The following is a 21198-nucleotide window of genomic DNA, read 5'->3' as shown; positions in this document are numbered from 1 at the left end:
ACAGAAAAATGAAAAAACAGATAGGTCCTGCACTTACTTTTTTGTTTGAGAATCTCCCAGATATGCTGATGGGGATGGGAATGGCCAATATTATCCCCACTTAAGAGGCATACAGAGAGAGGTTAGGTGGTTAGCACTAGATCTACAAGGTTGAGGGCCAGTGCAGTGAAAGATCCCAGCAATTCTGACTCCTGGTACAGGAGATGCTCCCCTAGCCTTCCAGTCTCATCCCCCTCTACCGTTATCCTCCATCCCTAACTCTATCAAAATATCTAGTCATGTACTTTTGGTTCTTTTTCCAGAAGTAACAGGTCATGGCTGTGAGAAGAATAGCAGCACAGGTGCCTGCAGAGATGCCCACTTTGAGCCAAAAATCCATCGTCTTGCAGATGGTAATGCTCTGGTCCGGCAGGGAGATGCCTCCTGTACACAGCTTTGGCTCTCGCCACACATAAGTGGTTCTCTGTTGGGGAGGAAAATGAGGATTTTTAGTGTCAAATCTTTAACCATGTCTGGATTATTGAATATTCCATCAGGGGACTGACTCTACCTGTATTCCAGCCACACAGCTGCTGACGATAGCATGGTAGTCAGAGCTGGAGCACAGGGGGCAAGCTGTTACACTCTCCCACAAGAAGTGGAAGTTACAGCCATCACAAGTCCCATCGGAGCATTTCCTAGTAGGATAGAGGAAGGAGAATATTACTAATGGGGAGAGGACATGTAGTAGAGAATCCCTTGTCATAGGTTCTCTGACTTAGCCTTTTTTTTTTTGCCCAGATCCTCCATATTTCTCCCAAACTTTGATTCCTACTATAGTCTATCCGCTTCAGTTGCTAACATAGAGGCCTTGATCCTTGATAGCCATCTTAACATCCCTGTATGCAAATAACGAATGTTATAGGTGCCTTGTACAACCTTATGGTGTTTCTTCTTCTGTCTGGTATTGCTCACTACACTCCCAACCTTTCTTTACAGCAAGATCCTCACACCTTAGCCTCCTAATCCACCGACCCACCTCCTACCATTTTTATATCCCTACTTTAGTTAATTGCTTAGAAGATATGGCCACCAAGGGTGAGCCTTCAAATCACATGCTTTGTGTAGGTCCTTTCCTGAGGGCAGCTCCCCTGCCTTTTACGATGGCTTAGATTCTTCAATTTGTCTGTGTGCTTTAAAGACCCAGTTCAATATGTATAAAAATAGAATTTGGAGACAGAAGCTTGTGAAAATCTGCATAGAGTAAATCAGCCAGAGCAGCAGGACCCATAGCTATCCTCAGTTGCTGTTTGACAGTAGAGGATAGATTTGATGTCTTTCCTTGTTTATTCCTTTCCTCTGTGAAAGCCCTTTACAATCTGGCTCCATCCTACCTTTGCAGACTAATTAGAGAGCATTGATGGTCCAGCCAGACTCTCCTTACTCAGGTCCATCTCCAGCCTCTGAAAGACTGTTCCCTCCCCTCACCCCACCACTTGGAATGTTGTCCTTCCTTACCTCTGCCTCATAATCACTAGATCCCTTTAGAGTTCAAACCTAGGGCCACCTCCTACATGAAGCCTTTCCTGTTGCCCATAGCTGCTAATATCTACAAATGCCTCCCTGAGATTCCAGTGTATTTATTTGCTTTGTGTGTATTTTGCATTTACTTAGGTATATACATATTGTTTCCCCCAAGTTCTTTGAGAGTAGGGACCATTTAATTTCTGTCTTTCTATCCCCAAGGCCCAGTATTTGGCACATAGTAGGTGCTAATATTTATAATATTTTAAATAAATATTTATAATATTTATAAAATAAAATTTAATAAAAATAAAAATAATAATTTTTTATTGGTTCCTGATTCTGTTGGGGTTTCAGGCTCTTTGCATCCCCAAGGACCCCTGAGGAGGCCCAAGATGCCTTTTCCCTCCCTCCCTTTAACTATCTCCTGAGTAATGGAGAACATGGGCTTCAGTGCTCCCCATCTATTATGCTTACACTGGCAGTGAGAGGCTTCCGGGGGCAGGTTTCAGTGGATTGCATCTGACTCGGACCGTGGTTGACCTCCCAGAAGTGCAGGATTGTGTCACCTCATTAGACCTGCAAAGGAATCCAGACCACTTACGGGAAACTACAGATACCTATTGGTGCTCCTGAGGAGTCAACCTGGCATGGACCTAAGACCTGCTGACAGCAGCAGGGACACTCGGGTTAGGTGACACAAAGGGGAGACAGCCTAGATGACTGGAATTTTGGTTTATTCGTGTCTGGAAGGGCAGGAGGGAGAAACATCAGTAGCCTCAGTAAAGGGGAAAAGGAAGAGTCAGGAGGGACATCAGAGGACTTGATGGTGTACGGCAGAGGCAGAATGAGGCATACATTCTCAGACACAGTCAATGCGTTCATGGCTTTGTTTGAATCTGTTACAAGATAAAGTTCTAGAGTGCAGGCGGAGATGACAGTAACTTAAAAGAAAAAATAAACTATTTAAAAATCATTAGGGGAATAAAACACAGGAGTATGGCTCATTGCAAGTACGGATTATTTCATTTTTCATACTTGTATTCCCAGTATGTGCTTGGCACATAGTAGGCATTTAATAAATACTTGTTGATTGATTGATTGATACAGAATTGGAGCATCTTTAGTCTGAAGAGGTTCATAGAGACCATCTAAACTTTCCCTTTTGCTCCCAAGGCAGGCCTGCCCCAAGGATAATACAGAACCCCAGAAGATGCTGCCCATAATTACATTTTATGGGCAGATGTTTTACAGGTCACAATTTTATATCAGTGTAGGCCAAGGAGGGAGGGATGGATGGAGGGATAGATGGATGGATGGATGGATGGATGGACAGATGGATGGACGGATGGATGGATGGACGGATGGATGGATGGATGGACGGACAGATGGATGGATGGATGGATGGATGGATGGATGGATGGATGGATGGATGGATGGATGGATGGGTGGAGGCCAAAGAACTCTCTACTTCACCCAAGGGGAGTTTCTTTACATATCACATCTCTGAACAGTGCCTCACCTGTAAAAGAAGATCACATCAGGCATCCTCAGAGTTTCAGAGGGAAAAAGTTCAGCTGGGGAGGTGATTCCATCTAGGTTCATGTTTGTTGTCACTCCTGCCAAAGCAAAGTCTCCCGATTAATTCTCGGTAGGAACACAAGCTGAGAACTACCCTACTATTCCTCTCAGCCCTATATCTCACCAGAGGTTTTACAAACCTATATATCATCCTATTCCTGGAGGTAGCAAGTCTGGGGCAAAAGTCCAAAAAAAGGAACAAAGCCACATGGTAACTTGGGAATGGAATTAGATATAGAATCTAGAAGTTCAAGCATCCAGTCTGAATCTCCTACCATTGATGCATATAGTCTTTTCCTTCATTTACTTATTCACTCATTCATTCAAATATTTACTGACTCCTATGTGCCTGCCCTGCTGGATCACTGCCTTGTTGTGGCTGTGCAGGGTTATCCAAGATGGATAGGTCATAGTTTGAGATCACAGGGTTATCCAAGATAGATCATGCTTTCAAATCGTAGTGATGAAGAGGACTTTTGAGAGTCCTTTGGACAGCAAGGAGATCAAATCAGTCAATGCTTAAAGAAATTAATTCAGGCTATTCACTGGAAGGTCAAATACTGAAGCTGAAGCTTAAATATTTTTTTAAAAATTTTGACGTTTAAATACATTGGCCATATAATGAGCAGAGGAGACTTACTAGAAAAACCCTGCCTGATTCTAGAAAAGACTAAAAGCAAAAGGAAAAGGAGATGCCAGATGAGACAGATAGACAGTGTCATGGGAACAATGAACATGAACTTGAGCAGATTTTGAGAGACAGTGGGGGAAAAAATGGGCTTGACGTGCTATTGCTCATGGGGTCACAAAGAGTCAGACACGACTAAACAACTCAACAACACCACAACTCCTGTGCGCTTAGCATACCTTTGCGACTTTTCTCCTATAGCTGAGACCTGGATGATGGTACCCACTCACCTACAAGTCGATCAGCAAGACTGACAGGCTGTGAGGAGACACCAGACTTATAGCCTGTCACCTCAGAGGGGATGATGACTGACTGACAGGCGTAGGATGTGATGGATTTAGAGAAGCCTGACTCCCCTTCTGGGATCCGGATATCAGTGACATTATCTGTGCAAGAAGCCATTTTCTTACCCTGAGGAAGAAATGGATCAACGGTAGTTGATAATGGATCAAAGGAGAAGAAGGGACAAACTGGTTAATGTCTAAGGTTTCAGCTGTTCTGTGGTCCAGAATAGGGAATGACTCATTTCAGACTTAATTACAAGCTAGGGAGAAAATGAAGACCAAGTCCCATGTGTCCTGAGTTTTGAGACTATGTATCAGGAATCCCCATCCTTTTGTGAAGAGCTATTTTTCATGTGAGATGGTCTGAGGTCACTTCAGGTTTAAGTGAGTACATGGGAGCATTGAGACCTCATTTCATTCATTCATTCATTCATTTGCATTTTGAGTTCTAAGTTGTCTCCCTCCTTTCTCTCCAACCCTAAATTAGAGAAAGCCAGCATTTATGTGCGTTTGTGTATACACACATGTGTGTATGTGTATATATATACATATATATGCACATAAATATACATACATGTGTGTGTGTATGTATACTGATTTTCACTACATGTGGCCCATCACTGTAGAGAATGCACTTTGAGGTGATGAGGCAACCCTTTTATCATCCAGTGACTCAGTGGACCTTTTAAAGGAGACAATTTGTGGCCTTCCTCTCGTCCTTCAATGTTGTTGTGAGGACCAGACTAGATTTCTTACCATTCTCCACTCATATTCACTGATTTATTGTCTTGGAGCCTGTGTTCATGCTATAACCAATGCTTTAAATACCCTTCCTAGCCTCTCACTCCATTCTCTGTGTACTAAATCCTAAGTATCAATACCATCAAGATTCAATAAGCTTCCTAAATCCTATGCAGTCAGACGGCATATCCAGCTGGGCCTAGAGTCAGGAAGATCTAAATTCAAATCCTGCCTTCGACTCTTCCTAATAGTTGTGTGACCCTAGGCAAGTCACATAACATCTGTTTGCCTCAATTTCTTCAACTGTAAAATGAGGATAATAATAGTGCCTATTTTGCAGAGTTATTATAAGAACCAAATGAGACTATTTTTCAAAAGCACTTAGCACAGTCCCTGGCATGTAGGAGGTACTATAGAAATGCTTATTCCTTTCCCTTACCCCTCCAAAAAAAATTCCTTCAGCTTTTTATGATCTTTCTTTTCTGAGTTTCCAGATAATACTCTCTCATGCACTTATTTTATTCTACTTTGCATGAGAAACTATTCTCTTACATATTATGGCCTTCCACTAAATCATAAACTCCATGAGAGCAAGGATTATTATCATATTTTTTATATCTTCCCCACCATCCCGCATTTAACAAATGTTTATTGAATTATTTTTAAAAACAGTTAAAAAAAAAGATAATACAAAAATTTTAATCATTCAAGCAAAAAATGTCCTGGAGGGAAAAGTTGTTTCCCCACCTTTTTTTTTTTCTGGGCCATTAAATATTTCATCCCTTATCCATCAGCAGTCTTTCCCATGTTCTCTCCCCATGCATACACTTGCACACATTTTACCTGGTTTCCACAGAGGCTGAGGGTAAAGTGGTGGAAATACTTGAGCCCTTTGGAAGTAAAGCTTGGTCCCCCAGACAGAGAGATAGGATTTGCCAAGGCTGAGAAGTCATAGCTGAAGGTTCTGGCTGCATTGGTGACAGAGAAGGTGCAGTCGTTGAAACAGAGCGAGTGGATCTGCAAGGAGGAACAGGGGCTTGGTCAGCTGTCTGATCCTCTGGGCACTGAGGCTGGAGAATGAAGCTGAGCTACAGTGAAGGCTGAGGTGGTGGAACCCAACCAGGAATATTCCCAAGTTGAACCAGCCCAGAATGAGAGGAGGGAGGAAAGAATAAGGCCTGAATTGTAATGACGTACTGATAATAATGGATGATCATAAAGTATATCCTTGGAAAACAGACTTCTTTCAAAACACGATTTTCATATTTAACCCAAGAATCAGCCTCTTCACTTTACAGCAGAGAAGACTGAGTTACTGACAAAGGAAGGGGAGCTAGGCCAAGAGAAGAAAACCCAGGAGTCTCTCCCCTCCCTACTGGACTCACAGGTGATCTGCAGGTTTCTATAACAGAAGTACCCTGGTCAACCAACTAAATCTCTTATTTTACTTCTCTTCCCCAATCCCTCTTCTTAGGTTTCTGTGAAAGGGCTACCCACAGCTGCTCTCTTTTTTCTTAATCTTACTCTTTGCTCCTTTCTTGGGGAAGCCATTCAGAGGCTTTAATAAACGATAAAAATTGACATTTATCGAGCATGTTAAAGTTTGCAAAGTACTCTACATAAAGTTTCATAGTCACATTATTTCACTTGAGCCTGGAGGTCATACTGTGTGCCATGGCAAGAGAGAGATGGATGTGGCAGCATCCCCACTGTACCTTCAAAGAAAAAGTCAGATTCCCAAAGCTGGACTAGACAAATTGTTATGAAATCAGGATGGATTAGACTGGAAACTCTGGACACCAGGGCTTCTTCCTTCCCTTTTCCCTCCTTCCCCCCACTTTTTATGAAAAATATATATGTTCACTTGTTAGGCCCCTGCAAAAATAGCTCATTATTCTCTAGGTTTAGACGGATTCTAATCTCTCTTATTTATCTCTAAAGGAATAGGACAAGATGAACCCAGTTCCATGCCATCTCCTGAAGGTTAGAGGGAGGACTGAGCTCTGCAAAGTAAGGGTATATCACTTATAGGGCCAATGTGTCCTGGGCCTCCAGCCTTCTGGGTATATATTCAGGAAATATGCTAGAGTTCAGAGGCTTAACATCTCTGCAGTCAATCTGATGTGGGAAGTGAATGGGTAGAGTAAACTGGGTGGCACCTTGTTACTCTGGGTCCCTGGGCCACAGGGCACACAGGCCTGGATGCCATAGGGCTGGTGTGCTCTCAGGAATGTGTTCGCAGGACAAGAATGGCACGCCCCAGATTCCCGGTTGATGTAGTAGCCAGCGGGACAGGAAGTACAGGAGGAGCCAGAGTCAGAGGCCTCCAGGGCACAGAGGCGGCAGTAGGAGGCCACCCCATCCATGACATTGGTGACATTGATGGAGTAGAGCTTGGCAACATCATTAGTGTATTTCCGGCCCTGGAACCAAGACAGAAGGGAGAAAAAGATCAAAGGATACCTATTTGAGTCCCAGGGGAAGACTCCACAATTGAAGTCCTTGGGGATCAGCAGAGTAACCTCTTATCCTATAATTAGGAGATGAACTGAGAAATACTCTGTTGTGTTTACTATCTTCATTCTGCTACTCATCTGCGCATTCCACAAATATTCACAAAATGCTTAATATATAAGGCATTTGCCTCCATTTAAATACAGGGCCAGATCTAGAATAGACACAGAGGAGATCTTTGTGATACCAGAGGTTGTTAGATTCTAGGACTGGTTATCTAGGTTCCACTTACCCAGGAGAGTATTAGGAATAATAAGATACATCCCTACCCACCTGGTCTGAGTTATTTATCTCAAGTCACAGAAATAAGTATTCTAGATTGGTTATAAGCAAATAGATGAGATGATCTCTTCAAGTCCTTCTCAACCTAGTGCTCTAAGCATCACCCTACACTCCCAGAATTCTCCCTTGTTCCAATTGTCTTTTCCTGAGCAATGGGGATGAGAGCTGGGGTAAGTAGAGGATCTCACTGTTTCATGGGAGGTGGTCCTCTGGAAGGCCCAGGTGAAGCTCATGCTGGAGTTCTTCTCAATGATGTACGTGTAGGACTGTTTGCCCTTGGGTCCCTTCCATGTTTCCACTGGGGTGTTGGTCCTGGAATTCATTCCCTGAATCCAAAACAGGGATAGAATGTTTGCACTGAATCTGAACCCTCCCTATCCCTGCCCTGGCCTCTCCATTCTGTCTTCCTCATGATGGTGAGTGAAGAAGTAGGGCATGATTCCCAATTAGAGTCATCACTAGATTCACAATTGTCTGTGAACATCCTGAGAACAAGGATGGCATCTTCTTTTTTTCTGAGTCTCTTAAGGGCACTGATGTATAGTTCGTTCCCCTATACCCCACACTTCCACACGCAGTACATGCTTTAAATAGAGTGAGTAGATGAGGCTAACCCTCCCTCTGATCCCAGGAGATACCTCAACAAGCCAGGGAAGCAACCTACCACCATGAAATAAAGTTCGCAGTTCACGGAACACACAGTCTCAAAGACAAAAGTGATTCTGGCCACCTCTTTATTCTCTGTGTCTGCCATCACTGAATGTGGGGGGCTGTGGGAGCAGAAGCCGGATGTTACTTCTGGGGGAGCCATAAAAAGCCATTTAAAAAGAACAACACAGGCCAAAAGGGAAAGGAGGCAGGATGAGGCGCTGGGTGCTCTGGAAGAGGCCCTCAGGTCTCTAGTCTGGTTTCTTTAACAAAGGCCTACCTGTGTCCACCCAGCAAACAGCTCAAATCCCAGCTCTTCTTGCGCTGAGGGTACAATGACCCTTCCCTTTGTTTGGACCTATGCAGAAGCATGAGAAACAGCACTAGGGGCTGTCTGAGGATGATCAGGCACTTGACTAGAAAGGGGCAGGACATCAATAAAAATCCTAAAAATGTAGATAATTCTCTCATGATGGGATTCAGGCAGAGTAGAAAGGAAGAAAAGGTGAAGTTATACTGGCAAAGGAAAAACTGATCAGAGAGTTTGGTTGTTTTTAATTTTTTCCTTGAAAAGCGCAAGTGGAACAAAGAATTCATGGTGGCTCTGGATAAGTCCAGGGACAGTTTGGCTTCCCACTCTGGCCCTCCTCCTTGGTTCCAGTGGCCCCCACACCCCCAGGTCCTCGGCTCCTAAGCCAATGGTCCTGTTTGCCATTGGACAAGAAGGAAATCTTATAATCTTATCCTGGGCTCCCAGGGGCCCAAGCCCAGGGAAATCACACAATTCTAGTGCTGGAAGGGATCTGAATGTTCTTTTAGGCAGGCCCATGTGTACAGATAAGGAGGCAGACCCAGAAGGTTTACATGATTTGACCGAGGTTAGTGAGAAAGCCATGAGTAGACCTCCCCACAATTTTTTTACTCTTAGTCCAATACCTCTTCCAGGATACCATATCATATCCTCCTTAAAAAGGGGAGAGGGAATATTCAAATTGGCCAGTGAAGACAAAAAGATGAAAAAAAGTGGATAATCTCTCTTCTCAGGGAGGCCAGATGGCAATACCTTTCTTATAATGCCGAGGGGCAAGACTGAAAACTAGCAACACGGTGTACTGAGAAGACTGGCCTGAGTTCTGAAAATCTGTGATGGAGGAGAAGCTCTATAACTGAGCAAATTGGAGGCTAGGTGGCGCCATAGTGCGTAGAGTGCCAGGGCTGGAGTCAGGAACACTCATCTCTCTGAGTTCAAATCTGACCCCAGACCCTCACGAGCTGTGTGACCTAGGGCAAGTCATTGAATCCTGTTTTGTCTCAGTTTCCTCCTCTGTAAAATGAGCCGGAGAAGGAAATGGCAAACCACTCCAGTATCTTTGCCAAGAAAACTCCAAACGGGGTCATGAAATTGGACACAACTGGAATGACTTGACAATAACAACTGAGTAGATGTGCGACTTTGGGCCTTAGTTTCCTCATCTGTAAAATAAAGTTCTGGACTAGATCTCTAACATCCCTTCCAACTCTGACGTAATTTTGTTAAGCAGCAAGACTAGGAATGCTATGGTGCCCTGGGAGGGTTATGCAGGGTAAACTTGCATGTGCGGCTGTCAGGAAACCAGGATTTCATTCAGATTTCAAGCCTCACAGCCACGTCTTAGAAAAATTTGGCATTCTGTGATTTAAATGTGTCAGCTTTAGTTCCAACCCCTTCCAGGTGTTTATGTTCCTCACCTGAATCCTGGTACAATCAGCGTAAGAATCATGAAGTCATTATCTGAAGCTCCAGCAGCTGTATAAATATGGTCACCAGCTACCTCCCAGCCTGGAAAATCAGGGAGAAGAGGGTGCATTCCTGAGACCCTGAGCAGTAGGGTTGATTATGACCAGACTCAGAGAACAAGGCAAAATGATTCTCTGAAATGGAAGGAATTCCTTGGTCAACTTTGAAATCATCAGGACAGGAGGAAGAAGAATTACAAGATTTGGAAGGCAATGCTCATTTCTATAGGACATCAGTGACACCAGGGAATATACTGCAGAGTGACCAAGGTGGGCAGAAAGGTGGAGGGTAGAGTCATAGAGGAGAAAAGGGAGGGCCCTTACCTGCCATGCCCTTGTACTCAAAATTGATTCCACTAAGAACGGTAGTTTCCATATTTGTGGGCAGAGTGTTCCACCATTTGTATTCAAAACCCAGGGCTGGTTCAGTCCCAGCTGGGCAGCTGGAACAGCCTAAAAGGAAGTGAAGTACAAGAGTTACTGAGCAGGAAGACCCTTCTCTACAAACCCAAAATGGAGCGGCAGCCATGATGGTTAATAGAGAAGCAAGGTGCAGTGCTAAGTTCTGTTCTAAAACATGCCTAATCTATTGACTCAAAAAATCTAATTCTCATTTACCATGTTTAAGAAACTTCAAAATGACAAAAAAAAAAAAATACCTGACCTGTATTTTATAGGCCAGATGCATATCCAGACATAGAGAATGAACAGAGCAAAGGCAAAAAAGATCAAGAAGTGCTAATACCTACAAGTTCAGGCTTCTCCCCAAATTTTTCAATCTAAAATCCTGATGTATCTTACAGTTCAGGGCATCTTCAAGCCCAACACATGCAGTTCATAGGACTGGATGTAATTCATCCCCAATGTCTTTCTTCCCCATCATTCCTGGACTCTGCTGTGTCCAACTGGGCTATCTCAGGCTGGGAAACCTAGTGTTTGGTTGATAATGGTACCATCTTCTGCACAGGTAAAAGCAGCCCCTTGTGTTGTTGGGACACAGGCACCTCATATCCAAGTTATTTCTTTCCCATCTATGTCAGTGTCTGCAATATTTCACTGCTAGAAGAAGGAGGGGAAAAGATTCTAAAGTTGGACTCTGAAGGGGATGGGACTAGAATTCAGGTGTCCTATATCCAGGGATGGCACTCAAGTAAGTGCTCCCCCTCAGATCAGAGGCATCTGGTTGTTAGCATGTTCCTCATTAGTCAGAGGGTTGTGTTTAGGGCTCATGGTGGGATTATCAACCTACCCATGAGACCCACTCTAGGGCAGGATGGTAATGAATAGTGCAATAGGTTAGGACATGAGATGAGGAGTACAGATTACCTGAGCCATTAGAGAAGGAGCCATAGGGACAGGGCTCACAGGTGCTGGTGTTGGTTTTGAAGAATCCTGGGTTACAGGGTGGGCAACGGGTCTTCATTCCAGAGGCTGGAAGTTTCGCTGCTCCCTCAATATCTTCACTGCAAGTTTTTGGCTCTGCCCATTTGTACATGAGCTGTGTCTGAAAAAGAAAAGATCCAAGGATTGCTAGCTATCCACCTTGTAAGATTTACAACATATCTAAGGGCTGAGATGAATAAACTATTAGATCCATTGGAAATCAAACCAACGAGCAGTGAGAATTATAGGGAAGAAGAAGAGTCATTCATCCACTTATTCACTCATTTATTGATTCACTTACACATCAACCATTTTTAGTGACTAGTATACGTAAGCCACAATGCTAGACACAATTAGGGAGAGACAAAGATAATTAAAATATTATCCACAGACTGTGTTTAGACCACCATGTTAAATTGAATATATACAAAGTATATGTAATATAGGGATTCAGTTTCACACACAATTTTCTTTTTCTTTTCTTCTTTGTATGTGGAAATGCTCATGTTTTTTGAGGTTTGTCAAATTCATAATAATAAAAAGGGAAATTTAGCAAAATACTTAAAAAATATATTATCTGTGCCCACAAAGAACTTACAACTTGGGAAGAAGGGGATATAACAGATATGGTTGGTTGATTGCTGTCCTTTGTTCTTGAAGAGGACCAAAGTAACATCACCATAATAAAGTGAAATTTCAGTGTATCCAACTCTGGCTGATCAGACCAATATGAGCTCAGAATGCTCTACCACAGATTGGGCACAGATAGTCCAAGTGAATATTTGGGGTGAATACTCCAAATTTTAGCATCGTGTGTTTCCTTTGTGCTGTCTCAATTCTGCTTTGCTCATAGAGCACAGTGCCCTTTCTGATGTGGGCATGAAAGGCTGATCTGTCCTTTGCCAGTGTCTCCCATGTTGCACAGTCAAATCCAAAGTTCTTGAGAGTGTCCTTGTATCACTTCTTCTGACCTCCACAGGAACGCCTGCCCCACGTGAGTTCTCCATAAAAGTCTTTTTGGCAAATGTACATTTTGCATTCGAACAACGTGGCCAATCCATTGGAGTTGCACTCTCTGAAGCATAGTTTGAATGCTTGGCAGTTCAGCTCAAGCAAGGACTTCAGTGTCTGGCACCTTATCCTGCGAGGTGATCCTCAGAAACTTCCTAAGATAGTTCAAATGGAAGAAATTCAATTTCCTGGCATGGCGCTGGTAGACTGTCCATGTTTCACAGGCATACAACAATGAGATCAGCACAACAGCTCTGTAGACCTTCAGTCTGGTAGTCAATCTAATACCTCTTTTCTCCCAAACTTTTTTTCGAAGCCACCCAAACACTGAGCTAACTCTGGCAATGCGAGCATCAACTTCATTGTTAACGCGTTCATCCCTGGAAAGTACACTACTACCAAGGTAAGTGAACTTATCCACAGCATTTAAAAACTTCTCCATTTGTTGTAACCCATGGTTCTATGTATGGATGGTGTGGTGGTGGCTGATGGAGCACCTGTGTTTTCTTGATGTTAATTATTAGGCCAAAATTAGCACAGGCAGCAGAGAATTGATCCATACTTTGTTGCATCTCAGCTTCAGAGGCTGTATCAAGCGCACAATCATTTGCAAACAGAAAATCATGCACCAACACTCCTTCCATTTTGGTCTTGGCTTGTAGCCTTTTCAAACTGAAGAACTTACCATCAGTGCAGTAGTTGACCTTGATGCTGTGTTCCTCCTCACTGAAAGCATTTGTCAACATGGCTAAAAACATCATGTTAAAAAGCATGGGAGCAAGCACACAGCCCTGTTTCACTCCATTGGTGACTGGGAAGGCATGAGACCATTGTCCACTATCCAGAACCCGGGCAAACATGCCATCATTAAATTGACATACAATATTGATGAACTTCTCTGGGGCAACCAAATTTTGACATAATTTTCCATAAACCCTCACAACTAACAGTGTCAAAGGCCTTGGTCAGATCTACAAATGTTGTGTACAGACCTCTGTTCTTCTCTTGGCATTTCTCCTGGAGTTGTCGGGCAGCAGACATCATATCGACTGTTCCTCAGTCCTTTCTGAATTCCCACTGGCTCTCAGGTGGATGACCATCTTCCAGGTCAAAGATCAGCCTATTAAGGAGGACTCTAGCAAGAATTTTGCCAGCAATGACTGAGAGATCCCCCTGTGATTGTTGCAGGACAATCTATTCCCTTTACCTTTATAGAGATGGACAATGGAGGCATCCTTGAACTCCAGGGGAATAACCTCCTCTTGCCATATAATCTGGAAAATTTCAGTCAGCTTTTGTGTGAGCAAAAATCACACTTTTGTGTGTAAATCTCAGCTGGCATAGAATCAGCACAGGTGCTTTGCCACATGAAAGGAGCCTAATGGACCTCAAAACTCTTCTTCAGTTGGAAGTTCAGCTAAGGAAGGATTGACTTTAACCTGAGGTAAACAGTCAGTGGTCTCAGCATTGATTAATAAGGGTCTATTGAGAACACTATGAAAGTGCTCAGCCTATATCTCTAGGATCATGTCCTTATCACTAATCAATGTGGCTCCATCAGCACTAAGTGGCTGTGATGAACCATAGCTTTTTGGCCCATAAATAGCTTTTAGGTTAACATACAAATGTTTTTGTTACTATCAGCATAAAACTGAATTTCATCTGCCTTCTTACTGAGCCAGGAATTCTGCATCTCTCTAAGCTTTCCTTGTACTTTGCTTTGATGAAATTAAATGCTGCCTTCTTAGAGGTGAATGAACTATCCTGCTGGTAAATCCTAGGGAGTTCTCACTTTTCGTTTAGCAGCTTCTGAATTTCCCCATCACTTTCATCAAAAGTCTTGGTGTTTGCAACTGTTCTGACCTAGATGAACAAATGCAGTGCTGTACACCAAATCTCTGAAAACTGCCCACTTCTTTTGTGCTCCACTGTTGCCAACTGCATTGACTCAACTTTCCCTCCAAGTTAGCAACAAACTGTTCCTGCTCAGAGAAAAGCTCTAATTTGTTGACATTAAGTCTTCTGGTGGTCATTTTGCCGTGGGGGCAGCACTTTTGATGAATATGAATATTTAGCTTGGAAAGGATAAGTCTATGATCAGTCCAGCACTCTGCGCCACACATTGCCTACGTCACTCTCACATCTTGTCTGTCTCTTCTCCTTACAATCACATAGTCTATTAGATGCCAATATTTGCTCTGAGGGTGCATCCATGAAGTTTTACTGCATTTAAGTAAATGGAAAACAGTGTTGGTGATGCACAAAGGTCATACAATGCACAAGTCTTCAGTAGTAAAGGACCACTGCTGTTGCTGTTTCCAACTCCATTCCTCCCTAGGACTCCCTGCCAAGTCTGGTAGTCTGAGCTTACTCTAGCATTAAAGTCACCCAGAATTATAAGCTTGTTCTCTTTTGGCACATTGACAATATGGGTCTCTGGGTCTTCATAAAATTTTTCTTTGACTTCATCAAGGTTTGTCATAGTGGGAGCATAGGCACTGATGATGGTGGCATGGCATTTTTCTGCGAGTGGCAATCGCATTGTCATGAGCATGTCATTCACTCCTTTTGGCAGGCATACCAGCTTGCTGATTAGATTAGTTTTGATTGCAAAACCCATGGCAGCTTCATGGCACTCCCCTTTACTGCACCCACTCCAGAAAAATGTGTATCCAACTCCAACTTCAGTAAGCTGGCCTTCATTTGCCAATCTTATTTCACTCAGGGCTGCTATTGGATGTGATATCTGTTGAGTTCTCTTGCAACAAGAGCAGTTCATCTTTCAGAATTTGTGTTGTCTATCGGTGTACAGATGTTCCATGTGCCAATGCTGAGTGGAATCATCTTTGCAGAAGTTTTTGTACATTTTTTTTGTGTTTTGACCTCATAGTGGGATTTCCTGCCTGCCATGGTAATCAGACCAGGGTTGGGTAAGCAGACAACGTTTACGGCACCTTTTCTAGCCCCTTTCTTCACACCAGGAGGTCAGCAGTGTGATCTTTAAAAGGCTGCTCAGACACCTAGGGGGCTGCCAAGTCCCACTGCTGCTTCTAGTGAGAAACAACCCTATGACCTGGGCTGCCTGTGTGCAGGGTTGGGACTACAGCTCCCAGGGTATCCACACCTGCTGCTTTATCACTTGCCTGTCACCACAGGACTTTGAGGCATAATAGTAAAATGGTATGGGTGATGTCTTTTGATTCATCCATAAATTGGATTTAAGTGAGGCAGAGTTGCACGAAGTCATCAGCCTCACTTTCTCCTCCAGAGTCATTACAGTCCAGTGGTAGGACAGAGTCAAGATGGCTGGCGATGGCTCAGGATGCAGTGGATAACCTTGACATCTTCGGGGTCTAACCAAGCTCTAAGCACTCCACATCACCTGCTTCAGCTGCCTTCATGGCCATTGGAACAAATTGTTCTCATCTGCTCATTCCACCAGAGGAAGTCTTCACATGCTTGGGGTAGACACCCCCCTAACTCACCAATGGGTTTGGTTAACCTCAACCTGGTTTGTCCCACATGCTGAAACAGTTTACCAGGGTGTGGTTGCTGCACGTGCTGCAGCTTCTTGGAGTCACAGGTGAGAGTTGGGTAGAACAGATGGACACCAAAGGTAGAAAGAGCCCCAAAAAGGGCTCGGCAGCCATCACACCAAGGGTAATGAACCTCCCTGAACACACCCTACATCCCTATAACAAATATATTTTGGTATACAATAATGATGTAATATTGTCTCCATAATTTTTTTTGTTGAAACAGTTGAATTTTATATATCTATACACACATACGTATACACTTATAATCTTATTTTATTGTTAGAATTTCCAGTATCCTAAATTATTCTGTATTTTGTAGGCCAGATAACATATTCAGGCATAGATAACAATGTAAGTCCAAGCAGGAAAGTGCTAGATTTATAGAAGTTCAGGTTTCCTCTTAAATTTTGCATTTCAAAACCTCAATGCTGCTTATAGTCTAGAGCAGATTCCCCACCCCTGGTCTAGCGCATTGTCTAGTCCACCAAGTACTGGTCATATTCTCTGGCATTTAATTTGCATATAACCTACTAAGATTAAAATCTCCATAAATTATCCCCAACTCCTTTCTCCTCTTTGGTTCACTGGCCTCTGCTTTGTCAAACTGGCCAGTCACAGGTTGGAAAAACTCCAGGTTAATATCCCCTCCATGATAGCTATGCAACCATTTTTAAAAATCATATGGGTTTTAAAAAATATATTTTTTATTTGTTGTGTTATAGTGATTTATTTTAACTAGTCTTTGATCCCTGATATAAACCTAACTTGGTCATGAGGAATAATATTTTATTGTATTACTGTGTTCAATTAGTTACTAATGTTTTATTTAATACTTTTACATTTATATTCATTAGGAAACTGGGCTATAATTTTCTTTTTATGTATTATCTTAGCTGGGCAATAAGATCAACACCTGAGAGGTAGAGTTAAGAAGTGGACAGAAAGCTGATCTCAAGAGTCAGAAGGCCTGGTTAAGTCTTTCCTTTAACACATACTAGTTATATGATCCTAGGCAAGTTCAAACTTAACCTCTCAGTGTCCCCAAGCAGAGGATTCTCATCAGATGTGCCTTAATACCAAAAAAACTGTAGCCAAATTACATCCCAAGACCAAAAATGTAGAGTGTATTATTAAAGAGACGGTTAGTTTATATCTAGAAATATCTCGATATTAATATCTAGAAAAGGAAGCAGTGATCACAAAGAGTCAACACTGGTTCACTAAAAACAGGTCATGACACAACAACCTATTTTTTGCAAGGGTTATCAAACTGGAAAATAAGGAGAATGTTGTTGATATGATTTACCTAGATTTTAGCTAAACAGCTGATAAAGTATGTCATATATTCTTGTGGGGGAAAAAAGAAAGAGCTATAGATTAGATGATTATACAATCAGATTAATTCAGCACTGGTTGGATGGTCTAGACTAAAAGAGTAGTTGTTAATGGTTTAATGTCAAAGACAGCAGGTCTCCAGTAGAGTATCCTAGGGATCTGGAATAGTCCCTGTTCTGTTACACATTTTTATCAATAACTTGAATGAAAACACAGATGGTGTGTATGCTCATCAAATTTCCAGATGACACAAAACTGGCAGAGATAGCTAATAATAAGGAAATGATAAAAGTCAGGATCCAGGAGTACTGGACTAATCTCATAAAATTCAAAAGGAATAAAATAAAGTCTTGTACTTAGGTATAAAAACTCCTCAGCTTCCTAAGATTGTGGAGTCACAGGTAGACAGTAATTCTGAAAAAGACCTAGGGGGTCCTAGTGAATGGCAAGCTCAGTGTAGGTTACCAAATGTGGAGCCAAAAGTGAGAACTTGAGCTTGGAGTATATTAAAAGGTATGTAGTTTCTAAGGATAGGGAGGGGAGGTGATCACCTTCATTGTACTCTGCCCTGGTCAGATCTCATTTGAAGTACTGTGCTCAGTTCTGGGCATCACAAGGGCACTGATAAGATGGAGGGCATCCACCTGTATGGGAATTGCCTTGAGTCCAGGTCACACTAGGATCGATTGAAGGAACTGGGATTGTTTAGCTTGGAGAAAGGAGGACCTGGGAGGACAGATAGCCATGTTCAGGTGTTTGAAGGATTGTGTGCTGTTGTTTGTCTTTCATTTTCAAAGAGGACCAGCAACATCACAGGGTGATGTCTGACTTCCTTCTGAATTGGATTTAAGTGAGGCAAAGTTGCCCAAAGTCATCAGCCTCACTCTTCCTTCCATAGTCACCAAAGTCCATGGCAAGACAAAAGTCAAGATGACTAGTGATGGCCCAGGATGTAGTGAATGACCATGGCATCCTCCATGTTTGACCAAGCTCTAAGCACTCCACAGCACCTACTTCAACTGCCTTTGTGGCTGTTGGAACAAAATCTTCTCATCCATCCATTCCACTGGGCAAAGTCTTCACATGCTTGGGGTAGACATCCATTCACCAGTGGGTGTGAGGCCTGTTGGTTATTTTCAACTTGTTTTAGCCCATCTGCTGAGATGGCATTACCAGGGCATGGCAGTGGCATATGCCACAGCTTCTTGGAGCCACAGGTGAGAGTTGGGTGAATCAGGAGGACACCAAAGGTACATGAGAAGCCCTCATACCAGAGTCATCCTGAACAACCCATTGGTGTGTGTCACAGAGGAGGGATTAGATTTCTTCTGTTTGGCTCCAAAAGATCAAACTGGGAGAAATGGATACATGTTTCAAACATGTCAAATATGTCAATTTAGATGTCAGGAAACATCAACTTTCTAATGATTCAAAGTATCCAAAAGTAGAATGGCTTGTCTTGAGAGGTGGTGGTAGACTTCCTCTCCTCTGAGATCTTCATATAGAAGCTAGACCACCACTTGGTGGTGGAATTCTTTAATGTCTGTGTTGGATTGGATGGCCTATGAGGTCCCCTCCAACCCTCAGATTCTCTGATTCACATGTGGCTTTTGACATGGGAGGAGCATAAGGTAAGTCTAAGTCCTAAGTAAGGCGAAGGTCTTTTTATACCTAAGTACAAAGACCTAGACTCTGCCTTCTGCCATTACTGAGTTATCTGAAAGGTCTGATGAAAAGGGATAGAAGAGTTGCTTTGTACCACCCCATGTCTGCTTTCTTTCTGAGAGGAATCCAAACCACAGGGTGGGCTTTTTTCTGGAAGTTTTTAGGATCCTAGAAAAAGGTGGGATCAAGAGGAAAACAGTATCAATTGTTTATGGACTACCCTGAATCCTTTAATGGGTTTTCTATGGGGTGGAATAAAGGAATAAATAATGAACTATACCCAATACATGCATTTCTCTTGAAAATTTTATCATTTACCTAATACATGTTACATGTATATGGATATGTTGGAGACATATATGGACTCTGGGAACTCTTTTACTCTCATTGTAGAGAAATAGACACAAGTCATGACTGAACTAAGAGTTCTTAGATGCAGGGCAGAAGGCAACACAAACCATAGAGAGTGAATTGAGAAAACCACCTTAAAGATCAAATCTGGCCTATGTAATCCTAGATCCTGAGATGCTAGGTCATGGTAACATTAAAAAAAAAACCCATACAACAAAGAAAAATAATAAAAATCAAAGACTGAAGAAAATATTTATGGCAAACATGCTAGACAAAAACCTTATATCTAAAATATACAAACAACTGTTAACAATTTACAAAGGTAACTCCATCCAGGATGGATAGTCAAAATCTATGAATAATTTTCAAAAGAAGAAACACAAACTGTTGATAATCACTCAATCTCGTTAAAAGAGATGAAAATTAGGACAATTTGAGGTACCATCTCACATCTGTCAAATTTGCAAAAATAATGAAAAGCAATGATATTCACGGTTAGTGGAGTTGTGAGGAAACAAGTGAATTCATTCAGTTTTATTGGAACTGTAACCTTGTAGAATCATTTTGGACAACTATATAGCAGAATGCAGTTAAAAGTTTCAAAAAATCATACTCAATAATACCCAATAATTCTGTTGTTGGGAAAGTATTATGAGAGACAAACAAATAACAAGGGCCATTTGTCAAAGATTTTACCTGAAGTATTATATGTGTAACCTAGGCACACCCTTGAGGGACTTTTGTGGCAAGTAAGAAGGCCTTTAATACCCTGTCATATAGGTGGGTAGCCTTTGATTGGCTACACAACAAACTTTAAAATTGTCAAGAATGAGACCCCTCTCTGTCCATCTCTTTCTCTGACTCTTTCTTGCTCTCTCTCCCTCTGTCTCTCTTTCTGTTTGCACTTTTCCTCCTCATGCTTCCCTCCTACATCCTGAGGGTGAAGTTCACAGTTTATCTACTATGAAGGCACCATGAATTGAACCTTTAAAAGGGGAAGGACTTCCTCCCTCTGCTCTCTCTCTCTTTACCCTGGCTCAAAGAGATGGGATTGGACAATGTTTGTTTCTGTTCTTGGTTTCAGGTGTTGGCAGGAATCTTCACCATTCCACTTAATTGGGAGTTCAAGTCATGGTCACCCTAGTTCCAGGATTTCAGGTAGGATGGTACAGTTAGCTAGCCTGACAGGGAAGCCTGGAGGAGCCAGGGTGCTGTGGTCTTCAATCCAAGCAGGATTTTGGACTTGGAATTTGGGACTGGGCTCTACAGGAACTGAGTTAAATTATGAACTAAATAATCCTTCCCAACATCTTCCTCAGAGACTGAGGTGATGATGGTAAAGGGAGGAGGATTATGGCTCCCAACATAATGAAGGAATAAGTTTGTATAATTGTGATTTTATCTTGCGAAGGAAATATTTCTTTATAAAATCTAACCTGTTGGTGGCTAAATGGAACTGGGGTTCAGGGGCCTCCATACTTGGGGGAACATTATCAGTGTGGGCGAGAGCCATTTTCAGAGAGTATAGATGACCCCTCCCTTAAGGACACTGGAAAACCCTGAGGGAGGAGTAAAATCTAAAGCACCTGGTCTTCAGGCTGTGTGGACCATAGTGGTCAAAGTTATATGTAGGGGCTCTTCTGAGAAATGAACACTTCATTTTTATGGGGACACTGAGGAAATTCTCTGTCCAGGCTTTTTGTTTTGGGGGTCTTGTTTGTTTATTTTAGAGATACTCTAGACAATGAGATCATGGAAAATTTTGATAAAGTTTTTGGCACTGTACAGACTGCCTAACATGAAGACCTGTGTGCCCCCTACCACCTGGATAGTTGTAGTGGCCTCCATGTTAGGTAGTCTACGTATACTCCAAAAGGCCCTTCAGAATGCCTCTATG

At 42.4% G+C, this 21198-nt stretch overlaps 1 protein-coding gene across 7 annotated transcripts in view; it reads right to left on the bottom strand.

Moving 5' to 3' along the window:
- Positions 1-21198, bottom strand: part of ELAPOR1 (endosome-lysosome associated apoptosis and autophagy regulator 1) — a 110396-nt gene that overhangs the window by 3219 nt on the left and 85979 nt on the right. For 4 of the 7 annotated variants that reach the window (XM_072644226.1, XM_072644224.1, XM_072644225.1 and 1 more), the window contains 13 exons: positions 11344-11521; positions 10342-10470; positions 9970-10060; positions 8522-8599; positions 8258-8363; positions 7782-7919; positions 6957-7220; positions 5641-5814; positions 4003-4183; positions 3026-3122; positions 1981-2082; positions 551-677; positions 285-463 (listed from right to left, as the gene is read on the bottom strand). In XM_072644226.1, the coding sequence (XP_072500327.1) occupies positions 285-463; positions 551-677; positions 1981-2082; positions 3026-3122; positions 4003-4183; positions 5641-5814; positions 6957-7220; positions 7782-7919; positions 8258-8363; positions 8522-8599; positions 9970-10060; positions 10342-10470; positions 11344-11521 (1844 nt within the window). The remainder of the gene's footprint in view (positions 1-284; positions 464-550; positions 678-1980; positions 2083-3025; positions 3123-4002; positions 4184-5640; positions 5815-6956; positions 7221-7781; positions 7920-8257; positions 8364-8521; positions 8600-9969; positions 10061-10341; positions 10471-11343; positions 11522-21198) is intronic. The other 3 variants (XM_072644229.1, XM_072644227.1, XM_072644228.1) reach the window with 1 other exon arrangement.

The sequence above is a fragment of the Notamacropus eugenii genome, chromosome 2 (genome assembly GCF_028372415.1).
Source record: "Notamacropus eugenii isolate mMacEug1 chromosome 2, mMacEug1.pri_v2, whole genome shotgun sequence".
Lineage (NCBI taxonomy): Eukaryota > Metazoa > Chordata > Mammalia > Diprotodontia > Macropodidae > Notamacropus > Notamacropus eugenii.
Note: the sequence above shows the minus strand (reverse complement) of the source record. Positions and strands in the feature narration are given on the sequence as shown.